Source organism: Gobio gobio (genome assembly GCF_949357685.1).
Source record: "Gobio gobio genome assembly, chromosome: 9".
Taxonomy (NCBI): domain Eukaryota; kingdom Metazoa; phylum Chordata; class Actinopteri; order Cypriniformes; family Gobionidae; genus Gobio; species Gobio gobio.
This window is the reverse complement of record NC_137115.1, coordinates 55573685-55593451: the sequence shown is the minus strand read 5'-3', so window position 1 is coordinate 55593451 and position 19767 is coordinate 55573685. Positions and strand designations below refer to the sequence as shown.

General features: G+C 38.0%; 1 protein-coding gene across 2 annotated transcripts in view; it reads right to left on the bottom strand.

Moving 5' to 3' along the window:
* Positions 1-8097: 8097 nt before the first annotated feature.
* Positions 8098-19767, bottom strand: part of hcn4 (hyperpolarization activated cyclic nucleotide-gated potassium channel 4) — a 178726-nt gene continuing 167056 nt past the window's right edge. Inside the window, exon 8 of one of the 2 annotated variants that reach the window (XM_079825827.1) lies at positions 8098-9764. In XM_079825827.1, coding sequence (XP_079681953.1) covers positions 8419-9764 — 1346 coding nt within the window. In that variant the 3' untranslated portion in view covers positions 8098-8418. The remainder of the gene's footprint in view (positions 9765-19767) is intronic. The other variant, XM_079825828.1, reaches the window with a different exon arrangement.

Here is a 19767-nt window from a genome sequence, read left to right as displayed (position 1 = left end):
TAGAATTGTGCTATGAAACCTGGCAGACACACTGAAGCGTTTCATGTTGCCAGATGGATCGTGTCCAGATTCGACTTCCTGCTGCGTCTGTAAACGCGTCTGTGAATCGCACAGCCTAGACAGAAAGCAAACGGCAGGGAATCGGGCATGTGTGGCACTCGTTAAAACAGTTTCCCATTTCCCTGTAGAACAAAATGATTCATGGGAAAGTGGTGCATTTGACAAAAGAAACAGCTTCAAATATCAACGAGCAACTCATTGGGCCTCATTCAGAATTTGTATGTAAATAAGCTCACGAAATGTGCCAATTATGTAATCATTTTCATGTACACTACCATTCAAATGTTATTAAATGAATACTTTGTCTATCAAGGACGCATTAAATTGATCAAAAGTGACAGTAAAGACGTTTATAATCTTACAATAATAAATTTGACTGTATTTCTAATAAAATAAATTCAGCTTTGATCACAGGAATAAATTAAATTGTAACATATATTCACATAGAAACAGCGGTTTTAAAATGTAATAATATTTTGTGATTTTTACTGTATTTCTAATAAAATAAATTCAGCTTTGATCACAGGAATAAATACAATTTGAAAATATATTCACATAGAAACAGCTGTTTTAAATTGTACTAATATTTTGTAATTTTTACTGTATTTCTAATCAGATAAATTCATCTTTGATCATGTGAATAAATTACATTTTAAAATATATTCACATAGAAACAGCTCTTTTAAAATGTAATAATATTTTGTAATTTTTACTGTATTTCTAATCAGATAAATGCAGCTTTTATTACTTGAATAAATTAAATTGTAACATATATTCACATAGAAACAGCGGTTTTAAATTGTAATAATTTGTTGTGATTTTAACTGTATTTCTAATCAGATAAATTCAGCTTTGATCACAAGAATAAATACAATTTGAAAATATATTCACATAGAAACAGCTGTTTTAAATTGTACTAATATTTAGTCATTTTTACTGTATTTCTAATCAGATAAATGCAGCTTTGATTATGTGAATAAATTAAATTGTAACATATATTCACATAGAAACAGCGGTTTTAAAATGTAATAATATTTTGTGATTTTTACTGTATTTCTAATAAAATAAATTCAGCTTTAATCACAGGAATAAATACAATTTGAAAATATATTCACATAGAAACAGCTGTTTTAAATTGTACTAATATTTTGAAATTTTTACTGTATTTCTAATCAGATAAATTCATCTTTGATCACGTGAATAAATTATATTTTAAAATATATTCACATAGAAACAGCTCTTTTAAAATGTAATAATATTTTGTAATTTTTACTGTATTTCTAATCAGATAAATGCAGCTTTTATTACTTGAATAAATTAAATTGTAACATATATTCACATAGAAACAGTGGTTTTAAATTGTAATAATTTGTTGTGATTTTAACTGTATTTCTAATCAGATAAATTCAGCTTTGATCACAGGAATAAATACAATTTGAAAATATATTCACATAGAAACAGCTGTTTTAAATTGTACTAATATTTAGTCATTTTTACTGTATTTCTAATCAGATAAATGCAGCTTTGATTACGTGAATAAATTAAATTGTAACATATATTCACATAGAAACAGCGGTTTTAAAATGTAATAATATTTTGTGATTTTTACTGTATTTCTAATAAAATAAATTCAGCTTTCATCACAGGAATAAATACAATTTTAAAATACATTCACATAGAAACAGCTGTTTTAAATTGTACTGCTATTTTGTGATTTTTACTGTATTTCTAATCAGATAAATTCATCTTTGATCACGTGAATAAATTAAATTTTAAAATATATTCACAGAAACAGCTGTTTTAAATTGTACTAATATTTTGTGATTTTTACTGTATTTCTAATCAAATAAATTCAGCTTTGATCACATGAAAAAATAAAATTTTAACATATATTCACATAGAAATTACTGTTTTAAAATGTAATAATATTTTGTGATTTTTTATTTGTTTCTGATCAAATAAATTCAGCTTTGATCGCACAAATAAATTACATTTAAACATATACTCACATAGAAACAGCTGTTTTAAAATTTAATAATATTTTGTGATTTTTACTGTATTTTTAATCAAATAAATTCAGCTTTGATCACGTGAATAAATTACATTTAAACATATACTCACATAGAAACAGCTGTTTTAAAATGTAATAATATTTCGTGATTTTTACTGTATTTCTAATCAGATAAATGCAGCTTTGATTACGTGAAAAAATGCAATTGTAACATATATTCACATACAAACAGCTCTTTTAAAATGTAATAATATTTTGTGATTTTTACTGTATTTCTAATCAGATAAATGCAGATTTGATTACGTGAAAAAATGCAATTGTAACATATATTCACATACAAACAGCTCTTTTAAAATGTAATAATATTTTGTGATTTTTACTGTATTTCTAATCAGATAAATGCAGCTTTGATTACGTGAAAAAATGCAATTGTAACATATATTCACATAGAAACAGCTGTTTTAAAATGTAATAATATTTTGTGATTTTTACTGTATTTCTAATCAAATAAATTCAGCTTTGATCACGTGAATAAATTACATTTGAACATATATTCACATAGAAACAGCTGTTTTAAAATGTAATAATATTTTGTGATTTTTACTGTATTTTTGATCAAATAAATGCAGCCTTGGTGAGCAAAAGAGACTTCTGTCTAAAACATTAAAAAAATCTTACCAACCCCAAACTTTTGCATGGTAGTGAATGATTTTCACTGAAATGTTTTGCTTGTGTTTCACGAGTAAGCCATCATCAGTCACCAGTACAGAGACGAGTGCGTTAGCATTTTCTAAAGATTCATAAAATGAAGTTGAGATTGAATTCGAGATTGAACCAGACAGTCTGATTCTGTGCTGGATTTCGTGCAATGCTTCAGAGATCATCCAGGTTTCTTCGCTCTCTCTCTCTCTCTCTCTCTCTCTCTCTCTCTCTCTCTCTCTCTCTAATCAGTCACTCTTTCGCCCTGATTCCTTCACTTTCTGCTTCCCATCAGCCTCCCTCCGGTTGTCTTTGTGTTTTGATTTATTTATGTAACTGTCACAATAAAAACTCCACAATCAATATTTTACCCCCTCTGGAAGCTTGTGAGAGCCCTGAGAAACAATCATAAGACGCGGCGGAGGCTCGTCTGAACAAACCTCTCATCATGGCGAGCGGCCCCTGGGGGTCCTGCATACCTGCCGGGCCCCTGGCTGCCAGTCAGCACACATCACCTCCTCAATACATCAGTGTCTCGTTGCATTTGTGCTTCCCGTCTCCCTTTCTCCTCCTGTCTCGCATCTCAAAAGTCGAGTTTTCACAATTTATGAACTTTCCTCAGGTCAGACGCGCTCAGGAGTGTGTGTGTGTGTGTATAAATGCTGTCCCGGATTTCACCTCAAGACACACTTAGGGTGAGAAAGAACAGGGGGAAATGTCAAACAGGCCCTTAGAAGAAAACATAGTGACTTACTTGTCATATGTTACAACGAGAAAAGACCACACAGTGTTTGTGCTCCAGACTCAAAAGTTTGGGGTCGGTAAAATGTTTTAGATTTTTGAAAGAAGTCTCAGTAACAATAACATTGATGTTGTATTAACAAACATGAACTAACAAAAACGCTATTAAATTTTTTCGAGCAAGTGCAGAACGATCTCCTTACCTTGGCCCGATTCACAACGGTAAGCCTGTTATAATTTGAGTGGTACGGGCAAAATATTAGACTGAACGGAAACTGATACACACTAAATACACGTAGTCACGCAATGCTGATGTTAACATTAACAACTTGAGAACAAAGCATAACAATAATAATAATTGGTGGTTGATGTGAGCCAAGCGATCGTTCGATTTAATCACTGTTGGTGGCATGATTTATTATAATGCTTATTTTCTCAATTGGTCAGAACAAAAGTGGCACACGTTACTTGTTCAGACGCCATTTTCCGATGAAACATATTATTTTAAGAATCTGTGAATCTGAAGTACAGTATCCACACTAGTGCTGTGACTGACAGCCAGGGTTGCCAGGTTTTCACAACAAAACCCGCCTAATATCTACTCAAAACTTGCCGAATTGTGTTTCGGGGGTTTGGGGGTGGTGGGGGGTAAAAATACTGGGGTGACCCCTGGTAAAAATGACGTTCTTGGGGTTAAAATCTGCATTTTTTAATGAGGTTTCCCAGCTAAAATTCACATTCCCAGGGATAAATATAACATTATTGGGGTCGCTTCAACCCGCGGACGTAAAAAAACCCCCGCAGTAACAGTGTTAAAGTTTCCCAATTCCACGGGAAAACCGCAGATGGATTCATCCGCAAAGGAGCCAAGCCGATGCACAACCCACGTAAAGATGATAATTCAACAAATAACTGCAATTGCAGGTTTCAAACAGAGGTGGCGACAAAGAGGCAAAACTTACAGACTGCAGCTTTAATGTTACAGCCGTTCATTGTTTGTTCAAGTTAGTTCCCAGTGCGTTAACTAATGCTAACAAATTCAACTTGATTTGAATAATGTATTAGTCAACATTGAAGTTAACATCATTAACTACAAATCTCTAAAATACGCTGGGTTGTTTCAACCCAAATTTGGGTCAAATATGGACAAACACAACCAACCACCTAACGTCTGGGTTTGTCCATATTTGACATTTTAATAATAGTTCAAAATATTGACTCTTTTTTTTAATATTGACTCTTTTTTTTGTATTTTAATCAAATGAATGCACCCTTGGTGAGCAAAAGAGACTTCTTCTAAAAACATTAAAATATTGCAGATCAAAAACTCTCTGTAACAGTTTACAACAACATCTCATATGTTAACATTAGTTAATGTACTAACTAACATCATCTAACAATGAGCAATTCATTTGTAACAGTATTTATATTTTGTTAATGTTCATTAATAAAAATACAGCCGTTCGTTGTTTGTTCAAGTTAACAAATTCAACTTGATTTTACTAATGTACACTCAAAAAAAGCTGGGTTAAAAATAACCCAAGTTGGGTTGAAAATGGACTAACCCAGCGATTAGGTTGTTTTAAGCAAACATTTAACCCAACTGCTGGGTTAAAACAACACAATTGCTGGGTTATTCCATTTTCAACCCAACTTGGGTTATTTTTAACCCAGCATTTTTTAGAGTGTATTAGTCAACATTGATATTAACATCATTAACAACACTCTAAATATGCTGGGTTGTTTCAACCCAAATTTGGGTCAAATATGGACAAACCCAGCAACTGGGTTTTAAATTTGAACTTGAAATTTTATTTTTAACCCAACGGTTGGGTTTGTCCTTATTTTACCCAACTTTGGGTTGAAACAACCCAGCATTTTTTTTTAGAGTGCATTTATTGGATCAGAAATACAGTAAAAACTTTGAAATATAATTACAATTTAAAATAACTGTTTTCTATTTGAATATACACTAAAGTTGAATTTATTCCTGTGATGCAAAGCTGAATTTTAAGCATCATTACTGTTTTCAAAAATATTAAAAAATCTTACCGACCCCAACCTTTACCAAATATATAACACCTAAAATATACTTTCTCCATCATACAAATGTATCAAATTCAGCCGTATATAATAATTTCATATCTGGATGGTGGGGAAAAAACATGTAAACATCCACGGATCAGCCAATAAAAAATGTCTATATTGTGCTTTTTTGTTGCTTAAACTGAATCATGTGTGCAGCTTTACAATACCGGCCCGTCTGACGCTGGTCATCGTGTGGTCCTGTTCTCAAGGGTCGCCCGAACGGAGCCTGTCTGTCCCATTAAATCAGAATAAGCCATGGCCTGTGAGGGACTCAGGTGTGTGTGCTGAGATCTATCATCATCCCTGAACGCATTTGATCATAGTTTGGACTTAAGGCCCGTTCACACCAAGAACGATAACTATATTAGCGCCCGTCTGTCACTTTAAATGCATGTGCGCTTTAAAGCAGAATGGATTCTGATTGGCTGCCATTGTTTATCATTCATAAGCTGAAAGTTTCTCTGTGCAGCTGTAATGTGGTTTTATGCTATATCTTTATCGTAATAGTAATCGTCTTTGGTGTGAACCTTTACACCGAACAGTCAGAATCCACCGAACGTCACTCATTTAGCAGCTAAAGATATAGAAAAACAAACTAAATAACTTTCAAGCAGCTTTTTGACTAATGCTGTTGGCTTATTTTATGTACAAATAAGAAATGGAATTTCGCCATTTCTTCTCTGTTGCTGTAAAAAGGCAAAACTATACTTGGTAAGTCAAACTTGATTGCCACTTGCATCAATCAGAGTAACACACACACACACACACACACACACACTCACACACACACACACACACACACACACACGCACGCACACAGCAGGGCTACACTATCGTATGATCCTGGAAGACACAAGTGAATTGTGATTTAGGATGTATCTCAAACCCTTCCCTTGGCGCCCACTCAATGCCCACTAAGTGAAGCCGAACCAAAAAACACAGAAATGCTACAGAGAACGTGGGCTGAAACATTTTTTGGTTTTCCTATGGTCGCCTCTCCACCTCAGAAGGTCCCAAAACATTTGTAGAATGAATAAACAGGTACAATCCCTTAAACACAACCCCTTAGATTCAAGATCAGCAATATGTGATCCTCATTAGGGCGACTAAAAAGGTGTCAAAAAATCAGTTTTTATATGCAGTGCATAGGTTCCTGCAAAAAAGTCTGTCCAAACTCCTTGTGGATGAATTTGGCGTAGGTATAAAATAAATAAACGTCCTTTAGGACTCAATAGATGTAGCATTTCACACCCTCCTATAGATTGATTAACATATATTTAAATATATAATTTCATATACTGTATATATATATATTCATAAGAGCAAATAAAAGTAAAATCTAGAGCTCTAAGATTACTCGATAGATATTTAGATATATATTTAAAATGATTTAAACACAGTGCTGATACAGAGATGACTAAAGAAAAGGGTCAAACGCCACACAGAGGAAGATCACTATTAGTGAGTAATGTAGCGTTCACACCGGACACAAATAAATCGCGCTATTCGCGCGAAGTTGGACGCTTGAACATTATGAGTTTACTCGCTTCATTCGCGCGAATTCACGTCATGGGAGGGGCTTCTGCCCACGGCTCGTCTCGTTACAAAATGGCTGACGTGGGCTGTGTTTACACGTCTTTTTTGTTAAATTCTACTGTTAATGTGTGACAAAACGTAGTTTTAAGACTTTTTCAGTCTTTCTGTGGTGTGTCTCGAGCTATAATTCGTCTTGTAACGGCCGATCTTTGCTCTCATGGATCTATAATTTGTTCCCTGGCAAATCGTTTAGGCTGAGGGCAAAGTGAAGTTTCGTAACTTTTTTATTTTTAGGCTATAACTTTACGTTACAGTTGTAGCCGACTAGCGCTGACTTTGAATGTTTGACTGAATTGTTTGCTTTATTTCATGTGTAGCTTATTATACCTTTTACTTATACTTTTGTATTATTGATCAAACATAAACTTGCATTTAACAAAAAGAGACTGGGTTGTCATTTAATGTTATCACAGTGATAATCATATTGTCTGAACTAGATATTAATATACAGATTTTCTCCTCATTGTTGTCAGTACTAGAGCAAGCTCCTGATTGGTTAACGTGGCGCGAATATCTGCCGAAGTTCAGATTTTCGCGCCTCATTCACGCGGCAGAATGCCTTTTCGCATCTCTGCATTGACTTAACATGTAAATCACTCGTGCAAATCGCGTTATTTTGTCATTTTGTGACAAAACGTAGTTTTAAGACTTTTTCAGTCTTTCTGTGGTGTGTCTCGAGCTATAATTTGTCTTGTAACGGCCGATCTTTGGTCTCATGGATCTATAATTTGTTCCCTGGCAAATCGTTTAGGCTGAGGACAAAGTGAAGTTTCGTTACTTTTTTATTTTTAGGCTACAACTTTACGTTACAGTTGTAGCCGACTAGCGCTGACTTTGAATGTTTGACTGAATTGTTTGCTTTATTTCATGTGTAGCTTATTATACCTTTTACTTATACTTTTGTATTATTGATCAAACATAAACTTGCCTTTAACAAAAAGAGACTGGGTTGTGTTTCATGTCATTTAATGTTATCACAGTGATAATCATATTGTCTGAACCAGATATTAATATACAGATTTTCTCCTCATTGTTGTCAGTACTAGAGCAAGCTCCTGATTGGTTACCGCGGCGCGAATATCCAGCAAAGTTCAGATTTTTCAACTTGAGCGATTCGCGCAATTCGCGCCGCCTCATTCGCACGAATCACAGAATGCCTTTTCGCGCGAATCGCGTCAGTCGCGTCCGGTGTGAACGCACCATTAGGAGGGTGTGATTTAGCCTCACAAATTGGAAGGGAGTTTCGAACGGAGCGGTTCTAGTTCGGACGAGTGGCCGTCCGAGGCACGCGGGAGAGAAAGTGCAGGTGACGTCCCTATAGAGTGAGCTTGGACTCGAGAGACTGGAGAAGTCTGTATGGGGGCGGCCATGTGCCCTGATACCGAGCGACAGGGTTTGGGGGTTAGCGTTGGCGACGAAAACGGGGAGAGGCAGAAACCGGGCTCCTGAGGGGAAGACTGACCCGCTCCCTCCAGGCTGGACAGTATGTTCAATTCCTCGTAAAAGCGGCCCAGTGGAGAGTCTGTGCCGGAGAAGTGGTGACCCGGGAGTTGTCCGGGGCAGGAGGACTGCGGGAGGAGGAGGGATGTGTGCGAACCGGTGGCACTGGAAGGGTCACTGTAGTGGAAAGTTCTCCCCGTGATGGGGCTCTGGATGGTCGGGCTGGGGGCTAAAGGGGTGTAGCAGGGCGAGGCGTTCGCTGAGCCGTACTGAGCGAGCGAAGCCAGCGCTGACCTTTCTAAAGGAAGGTAAGTGGATAAAGCGCACTGGGATGTCGTGGAACTCTCAGGGGCTTGGAAACGGCTGGAAGAAGGTGATCCGGGTGGGGGAGTGTGGAAGAGGTGCAACCCAGTGGAAGTCTTCCCCCCTCCGGCTGCAAACTGCAGGGAGCCGGTTTGAGAGGGTTTTGGTGGAAGTTGCAATTGCTGGCTGGGGGTGTGGCTGAACAAGCCTGTGGAGAGCGGACTAGTATTCGACAAGCGTCCCGAAAGCGGAGGCGTACTGGGAGGAACGGGCCTCGGCTGTGAATGAAGTTGGAGCGACGCCGTTGATGAAGAAGAGAAGCCCCCAAATGGGAATGCAGTCGCTTGCTGGCTTGAACCAGTGGCGCCTGAGGGCATTCGGAGGGACGCAAGAAGAGGCGTATCGACTCCCGGGCGTAGCCTTGATGGGGAACCAGACGGAGAATCGCCAGCTGATCCAAGACCTCCTAAATTTGGTCCAACTGTCTGAAACCTCTTCATCCGGCTGGGCAGCTCGTTTCTCGATCCGAGAACGGACACGGGCGGTCGGAAGAGAGTGGCAGGGAGATGCGGGTGGTGGGTTAGTGCAATAGCGACCGAGGTGGTGGCGGCGGCCGCTTGAAGAGGCGCTTGGATCAGGGGAGCCCAGATCACAGGAGTAGGGGATGGAGGAGCAGGCGGAGATGGGCTCTGCATCAGGTTGGCGCAGTGAGCCATGTCCCGATCGTGCTGCACGATCTGCTGGATGATCTCGCTTTCCTGGTAGTTCAAAACCCCTGAACTCAAGTCGTGTTGGACCTTGTGCTGGAGAACGGAGCTCTTCTTCCCTAAGGGGTGAAAGACAAAGAATTTGAGTTGTAGTCGGCAGAAAAACACATACAGTTTCCTTGTTACATATGTTACAAATGTACGCATAATCAGTGTTGGGAAAAGTTATGCATTACAATATTGTGTTACTCCCTTAAAAAGTAACCAATTGAGTTACTTTTTAAGAAAAGTAATGCGTTACGTTACTTTTGCGTTACTTTTTCTCACCTGGGCTGGGCTTGTTTTTGTTTTTTTTTATGACAAAAAAGTTATATTTTTGTGCAACGGTAAAGACCTCTTCATACCAAAATTGAAATAATAAGCCCCAGGCTGAGGTAAAAATGCAGATTCCCGCATGAACTTTAGAGGGCGCAGCTCTGGATAATGGAGGAATAGGATGCAGGAGAAAAAAGTTTTACCAATAAAAACAAAAAATCTAGTAATTTAGTAATAAAGTAATAAAAAGGTCAGCAGCAAGACATTGGTAAATTAATATAAAGGTAGATTAAATGCATACAAATAGTTGTTTTATTTAACATTTAATTATTGGAGGTTTGCATAGTACTCTGATTTTGCATTTGACTGATTGTATTCATTTTGAGGAGAACAGAATCTTTATTGTGCAAGTGAGATAAATAAATGCTCACATTTAGTCTGGAACTACAATAACCATCATGTTCACACACACACACACACACACACACACACACACACACACACACACACACACACACACACACACACACACACACACACACACACACACACACACACACACACACACACACACACACACACACACACACACACACACACACACACACACACACACACACACACACACACACACACACACACACACACACACACACACACACACACACACACACACACACACACACACACACACACACACACACACACACACACACACACACACACACACACACACACACACACACACACACACACACACACACACACACACACACACACACACACACACACACACACACACACACACACACACACACACACACACACACACACACACACACACACACACACACACCTCTGCACTAACTCTCAACATGACGACAGGAGAGCTGTCCGTCAAATTCATGTGAAAAAGTAACTCAGATATTTTGTTGCAAATTTGAAAAGTAATGCGTTACTTTACTAGTTACTTGGAAAAAGTAATATTATTATGTAACTAAAGTTACTTGTAATGCGTTACCCCCAACACTGTGCATAATTACACGCAACTAACCCTCAACCAAACCCTAACCCTATAGTAAGTGCATGTAGTTAATTAATATATACATCAGTATTACACTGTAACAACGACACATTAAAATAAAGTGTAACCCACATTTTTAATGACTTTAATAAACAACACTAACAAAAAGTACCATAGCGTTACCATTTTTAGCTTATGATAGCATGATAATACCATGGTTTTGTTGTAACTATGTGTTAGAGCTGCAACTAACGATTATTTTTTCTGTCGACTAATCTAACTATTCAAACCCCCCCCCATTTTTCAGTTGGCCGCCTAATCTGACGCTTATTTTTCTATCGGCTAATCTAGTGATTATTTTTCTGACGACTTATCTTACGATTATTTTTTAATTAGTTGCCTAATATAACGATTATTTTCCGGGTTAGTCAACTAATCTAACGAATATTTTCCCGGTCAGTCGACTAGTCTAACGATTATTTTCCCTGTTAGTCGACTAATCTAGCGCTTATTTTCCAGATTAATCTGATGATTCTTTTCACTGATTATTGTATTTCAAAGAGGGTAGTGAATTTGTATATTATTTTAACATGAAATCAATGAATGATGACAACATTAATTGTATTTCAGGAAGGCTAGTGTACTTAAGCCATTTTATAATGAAATATATGAACACAAGAAGCATTTTAAACATTTTGTATAACTAATGATACTATTCATCATAAACTGTATACAGAGTAGGCCTAATTAGGAAATGTTGTTTACTCTAATAGGTTATTCGTGGTTGAGTATGACTTACTTATTGATTTGTGTCAATAGTAAACGAAAAATGCACTTAACTAGTCGTCTATTTTGAAGATACATGTGCATAAACAAAATCTGCCAGAAGTTTTTGCCCAAACTTCAAAGACACATTTAAATGATTAAAACTAGAGGCATATCTTAACTTTAATGTTACTTTAATCATGTAAACTACCTATATACAGCATGTTATATGCATATGTGTTTGGGACAGAGGGGAACCAGGTCGCATTAACAGGAGATATATCCAGCCCATAATAAATAAAAGCACGAGACGTACTGGGGTCAGAGAAGAACCCAGGAAAATGTGACCGAATGGACAATATTCGTGTAAAACCAGCGTTACAGAGCGAACAAAGCACATTTTATTCGGCTTCTGTTTAAAGTACTCCCACACTTTTGAATGTCGCGGTCTGGCTTTATATGATAAATGATCATTTTCACTATGCCCGGGAGCAGAAGCCGCCATTATTCTAGATCTTCTGTTCCATTCTAGAACGTAAATAATGTGCGCATTTCACGCATGTCGACGTATTTTCATCGATGACGCCGATGTGTCGTTGCAGCCCTACAATGTGTTCTATAATTCTATGGTATATTAATATGTGACCCTGGAGCACAAATCCAGTCATAAGTTGCACGGGTATATTTGTGGCAATAGCCAACAATTAGTGCTGGGCAAATTAACGCGTTAACGCGGGCGATACCTTTTTTCAGTGTAACGCATTAAAAATATGTTTGTTTTTGTGAAATGTGAGGACATTCCATAGGCGTAATGGTTTTTATACCGTACAAACCGTATTTTCTATCCCCTTACACTGCCCCTAAACCTACCCATCACACACACACACACACACACACACACACACACACACACACACACACACACACACTGCCCCTAAACCTACCCATCACACACACACACACACACACACACACACACACACACACACACACACACACACACACACACACACACACACACACACACACACACACACACACACACACACACACACACACACACACACACACACACACACACACACACACACACACACACACACACACACACACTGCCCCTAAACCTACCCATCACACACACACACACACACACACACACACACACACACACACACACACACACACGTCTGGTGCGCTATCCTTCTGGGGACTCACCATAGGTGTAATGGTTTTTATACCGTACAAACCGTATTTTCTATCCCCTTACACTGCCCCTAAACCTACCCATCACAGGAGACATTCTGCATTTTTACATTTTCATAAAAACTCATTCTGAATAATTTATAAGCTTTTGTGCCCGTGGGGACCTCAATTTAGGTCCCCACGGTGACACAAGTCCCCATGAGTCTGTCTACAGTCAGGTTGAAGTCCCCACCAGGCTAGAAAAACATGTACACACACACACACACACACACACACATGTTTGTTTTTGTGAAATGTGAGGACATTCCATAGGCGTAATGGTTTTTATACTGTACAAACCGTATTTTCTATCCCCTTACACTGCCCCTAAACCTACCCATCACACACACACACACACACACACACACACACACACACACACACACACACACACACACACACACACACACACACACACACACACACACACACACACACACACACACACACACACACACACACACACACACACACACACACACACACACACACACACACACACTGACCCTGCCCCTAAACCTAGCCCTCACAGGAGACTGTGCAGTTCACTTTCTGTGAAAAAAAACTTGTTCTGTGTGATTTATAAGCATTTTGAAAAGTGAGGACATGGGGAACGTCCTCATATTTCACCCTCTTTTTGTAATACCCATGTCATTATACACATTTGTGTCCTGATATTTCACAAAAACATGCCCACACACACACACACACACACACACACACACACACACACACACACACACACACACACACACACACACACACACACACACACAAACACAAACACAAACAAACTAGAATGCCACAATGCAGACTGTCTGAAACAACTCCATAATTATAATTCAATTCAATTATAATATAATATTTATTTTAGTGCTGTCAAATCGCGTTTACATAATATGTGTGTGTGTGTAGTACTGTGTAAAATTATTATGTATATACATACATAAACACATACATGTATATATGCATGTGTGTGTATTTATATATACATAATAATAATTTTACACATGCAGCACACACACACATATATCATGTAAACGCGAACAATTAATTGCGATTAATCGATTTGACAGCACTAATTTATATATATATATATATATATATATATATATATATATATATATATATATATATATATATATATATATATATATATATATATATATATATATATATATATAATATATATATATATATATATATATATATATATATATATATATATATATATATATATATATATATATATATATATATATATATATATATATATATATATATATATATAATAAGGGTTATGAATGTCATTTTGTAAGAACTTTAGCTGCACTCTTCCTTCAAACGGATCATGTCTTTTTTTTATAATACCCATCGAGATGATATTATTCACCCTCAGGTGACGCCTTAAATATTAAATAAAAATCAAACGCAGCACTCGTTCGATCTGTCCAGAGTTTCAACAGCACTTGGATTCATCTCACACACCACTTCACCGCTGTTTAAAGGCCTCAGGACGGCTCCAAGCGCAATCAGAGACGGAGAGGCGTGAGGACACGGGCCGAATGGAAATAGCTCCGCGCGGCAGGAGGCGGATCGCTCCTGAGTTTGACTGCTCCTCAGATAGGGCTGAGCCCCAGATAAGAGACATGACCTCTACCTTACACCACACTGATATAAAGCAGAGGAGGAGCAGAGGGCACTTTGCTATGTTTGGTAATGACACGCTATCACTGACGATCACGCTGGGCGTTCAGGAGCCGAGCACGACACACGACACGTTTGATCTTCTGGCTATTCAATAATAGAAGATCTGTAATTATGTGCCTTGAGAGAGCAGTGGATTTAATTCACTCTAGAGCTGTGCTAGAATCTCAAGAAAATATCTTATGATAACAAAGAAAAGATTAAGACATATATATTTATATATTATACATTATGATATAATGAATTCAATTATTGATTCATATATAATACATACACACACACACACACACACACACACACACACTCACACGCTCACACACAGACACACACACACACACACACACACACACACACACACACACACAGACACACACTCACTCGCTGAATCACACACACACTCTCAATCACACACACACACACACACACACACACACACACACACACACACACACACACACACACACACACACACACACACACACACACACACACACACACACACACACACACACACACACACACACACACACACATAACTGTCTTACACACTCACACATAACTGTCTCTCATACACACACACACACACACACACACACACACACACACACACACACACACACACACACACACACACACACACACACACACACACACACACACACACACACACACACACACACACACACACACACTGACCCTGCCCCTAAACCTAGCCCTCACAGGAGACTGTGCAGTTCACTTTCTGTGAAAAAAAACTTGTTCTGTGTGATTTATAAGCATTTTGAAAAGTGAGGACATGGGGAACGTCCTCATATTTCACCCTCTTTTTGTAATACCCATGTCATTATACACATTTGTGTCCTGATATTTCACAAAAACATGCCCACACACACACACACACACACACACACACACACACACACACACACACACACACACACACACACACACACACACACACACAACACAAACACAAACAAACTAGAATGCCACAATGCAGACTGTCTGAAACAACTCCATAATTATAATTCAATTCAATTATAATATAATATTTATTTTAGTGCTGTCAAATCGCGTTTACATAATATGTGTGTGTGTGTAGTACTGTGTAAAATTATTATGTATATACATACATAAACACATACATGTATATATGCATGTGTGTGTATTTATATATACATAATAATAATTTTACACATGCAGCACACACACACATATATCATGTAAACGCGAACAATTAATTGCGATTAATCGATTTGACAGCACTAATTTATATATATATATATATATATATATATATATATATATATATATATATATATATATATATATATATATATATATATATATATATATATAATATATATATATATATATATATATATATATATATATATATATATATATATATATATATATATATATATATATATATATATATATATATATATATATAATAAGGGTTATGAATGTCATTTTGTAAGAACTTTAGCTGCACTCTTCCTTCAAACGGATCATGTCTTTTTTTTATAATACCCATCGAGATGATATTATTCACCCTCAGGTGACGCCTTAAATATTAAATAAAAATCAAACGCAGCACTCGTTCGATCTGTCCAGAGTTTCAACAGCACTTGGATTCATCTCACACACCACTTCAGCGCTGTTTAAAGGCCTCAGGACGGCTCCAAGCGCAATCAGAGACGGAGAGGCGTGAGGACACGGGCCGAATGGAAATAGCTCCGCGCGGCAGGAGGCGGATCGCTCCTGAGTTTGACTGCTCCTCAGATAGGGCTGAGCCCCAGATAAGAGACATGACCTCTACCTTACACCACACTGATATAAAGCAGAGGAGGAGCAGAGGGCACTTTGCTATGTTTGGTAATGACACGCTATCACTGACGATCACGCTGGGCGTTCAGGAGCCGAGCACGACACACGACACGTTTGATCTTCTGGCTATTCAATAATAGAAGATCTGTAATTATGTGCCTTGAGAGAGCAGTGGATTTAATTCACTCTAGAGCTGTGCTAGAATCTCAAGAAAATATCTTATGATAACAAAGAAAAGATTAAGACATATATATTTATATATTATACATTATGATATAATGAATTCAATTATTGATTCATATATAATACATACACACACACACACACACACACACACACACACTCACACGCTCACACACAGACACACACACACACAGACACACACACACACACACACACACACACACACACACTCACACGCTCACACACACACTCTCAATCACACACACACACACACACACACACACACACACACACACACACACACACACACACACACACACACACACACACACACACACACACACACACACACACACACACACACACACACACACACACACACACACACACACACACACACACATAACTGTCTTACACACTCACACATAACTGTCTCTCATACACACACACACACACACACACACACACACACACACACACAACTGTCTTACACACTCACACATAACTGTCTCTCATACACACACACACACACACACACACACACATATAACGGTCTTACACATTCACACATAACTGTCTCACACACACACACACACACACACACACAACTGTCTCTCATACACACGCACACACACACACACACACACATAACTGTCTTACACACTCACACATAACTGTCTCTCATTCAGACACACACACACACACACACACACACACACACACAAATGTCTTACACACTCACACATAACTGTCTCTCATACACACACACACACACACACACACACACACACACACACACACATAACTGTCTTACACACTCACACATAACTGTCTCTCACACACACACACACACACACACACACACACACACACACACACACACACACACACACACACACACACACACACACACACACACACACACACACACACACACACACACACATAACTGTCTTACACACTCACACATAACTGTCTCTCATACACACACACACACACACACACATAACTGTCTTACACACACACACACACACACACACACACACACACACATAACTGTCTTACACACTCACACATAACTGTCTCTCACACACACACACACACACACACACACACACACACACACACACACACACACACACACACACACACACACACACACACACACACACACACACACACACACACACACACACACGCTCACACTCACTCACACTCAATCACTCACTCACTCACACACACACACACACACACACACACACACACACACACACACACACACACACACACACACACACACACACACACACATAACTGTCTTACACACTCACACATAACTGTCTCTCATACACACACACACACACACACACATAACTGTCTTACACACACACACACACACACACACACACACACACACATAACTGTCTTACACACTCACACATAACTGTCTCTCACACACACACACACACACACACACACACACACACACACACACACACACACACACACACACACACACGCTCACACTCACTCACACTCAATCACTCACTCACTCACACACACACACACACACACACACACACACACACACACACACACACACACACACACACAAACAAACTCTTATAGAATGCCACAATGCAGACTGTCTGAAACAACTCCATAATTATAATTCAATTATTCTTATTTTCTTCATAATAATCGGCTCTGACGGGACGCTGAGGTGCTAAACGTCAATTGGATTAGAGTTCAGTTCAGGCCATTCTGTGATAGGAAGAGCAGCGATTAGGCACCGCAGGGACGCGATCAACCGATGCAAACCTCAATTCATTTCACCACAGATGCAGATCTATGTAATCTGTGATTAATTACCGATGTGTGTACACTCAGAGCGACAGTGAGAGAGCAGGAGCAGATCTGTGGATAGCGGGACCAGTGTTCATTTCGTTGACGAATAATTTATCATCATAATTTTCGTCAACAATCTTTGATGAAAACAATATGATAACCTACAGGCTCACACACCTCCGATCCAGCGCTCCAGAGCGGCTCACAATCAATCAATAACACACATTTATGCCAGGATATTGTTTATGAACTAATGCTGATGAATAATGACAGTGTTTACTTTACGATGTTTATATAGTCATATGTTTTAGACGGTTGTATCAATGCATATTTTATCTCCTGAACTTGAATGAGCTCCTGCAACTGCAATAGAGGCGCAGACATTTCAAAATAAGAGTCCTGGTGTATTTCCAGCTTGTTTATAATTAAAAGTCACGCATTATATATTCGTTTTTGGTTACACAATAAACTGTATTTCATTTAATTCACATTTAATTCATAGTCAGGAGGAAAGACCAGTATTTGACACATATTCAATAAAGTATCAGGGTTATAATAGTTCACTAAAACTATTAAAAAAAAATCTTCATTACTTGAAAATAAATAAATGTTAACTGAAAAAAAAAAAAAAAAAAACTTATTTGAAGCTTTAGCTTAACCTAATATGGCCTACTAACTAAAACAGAAATACAAAGTTACAAAAACTATATAGATGTTTTTAAAAAACAAACAAAAAGTGAAGTGAGCTCTTTCGTGTAGTTTTAATGTCAAAAACAAAATGATGTCAAAATGTCAGTTCAAATGACAGTCGGTTATGTAAAGCTTAAATGCTTAATGTATTACAATTTAACTAAACTCATTAGATTTTAGGAGACTAAAACTACTATAGATTTAAAATCTTATGATATTTAGTCGACTAAAACTAAAAACAATTCAGGCGACTAAAATATGACTAAAACTAAATGGCATTTTAGTCAAAAGACTAGGACTAAAACTAAATCAAAATTAGCTGTCAAAATGAACACTGAACGGGATGAGAGTTCTGCGGTCTACAGTCCACATCCAGAGCGGCCTGATGGGTGTGTGTGTGTGTGTGTGTGTGTGTGTGTGGAGCTCTATGAAATGATTCAGTCTACAGCGGGACTGACTGACTCGAGACAGCAGGAAACCAGAGACGCTGACAGAGAAATTACACTCCATTCTGA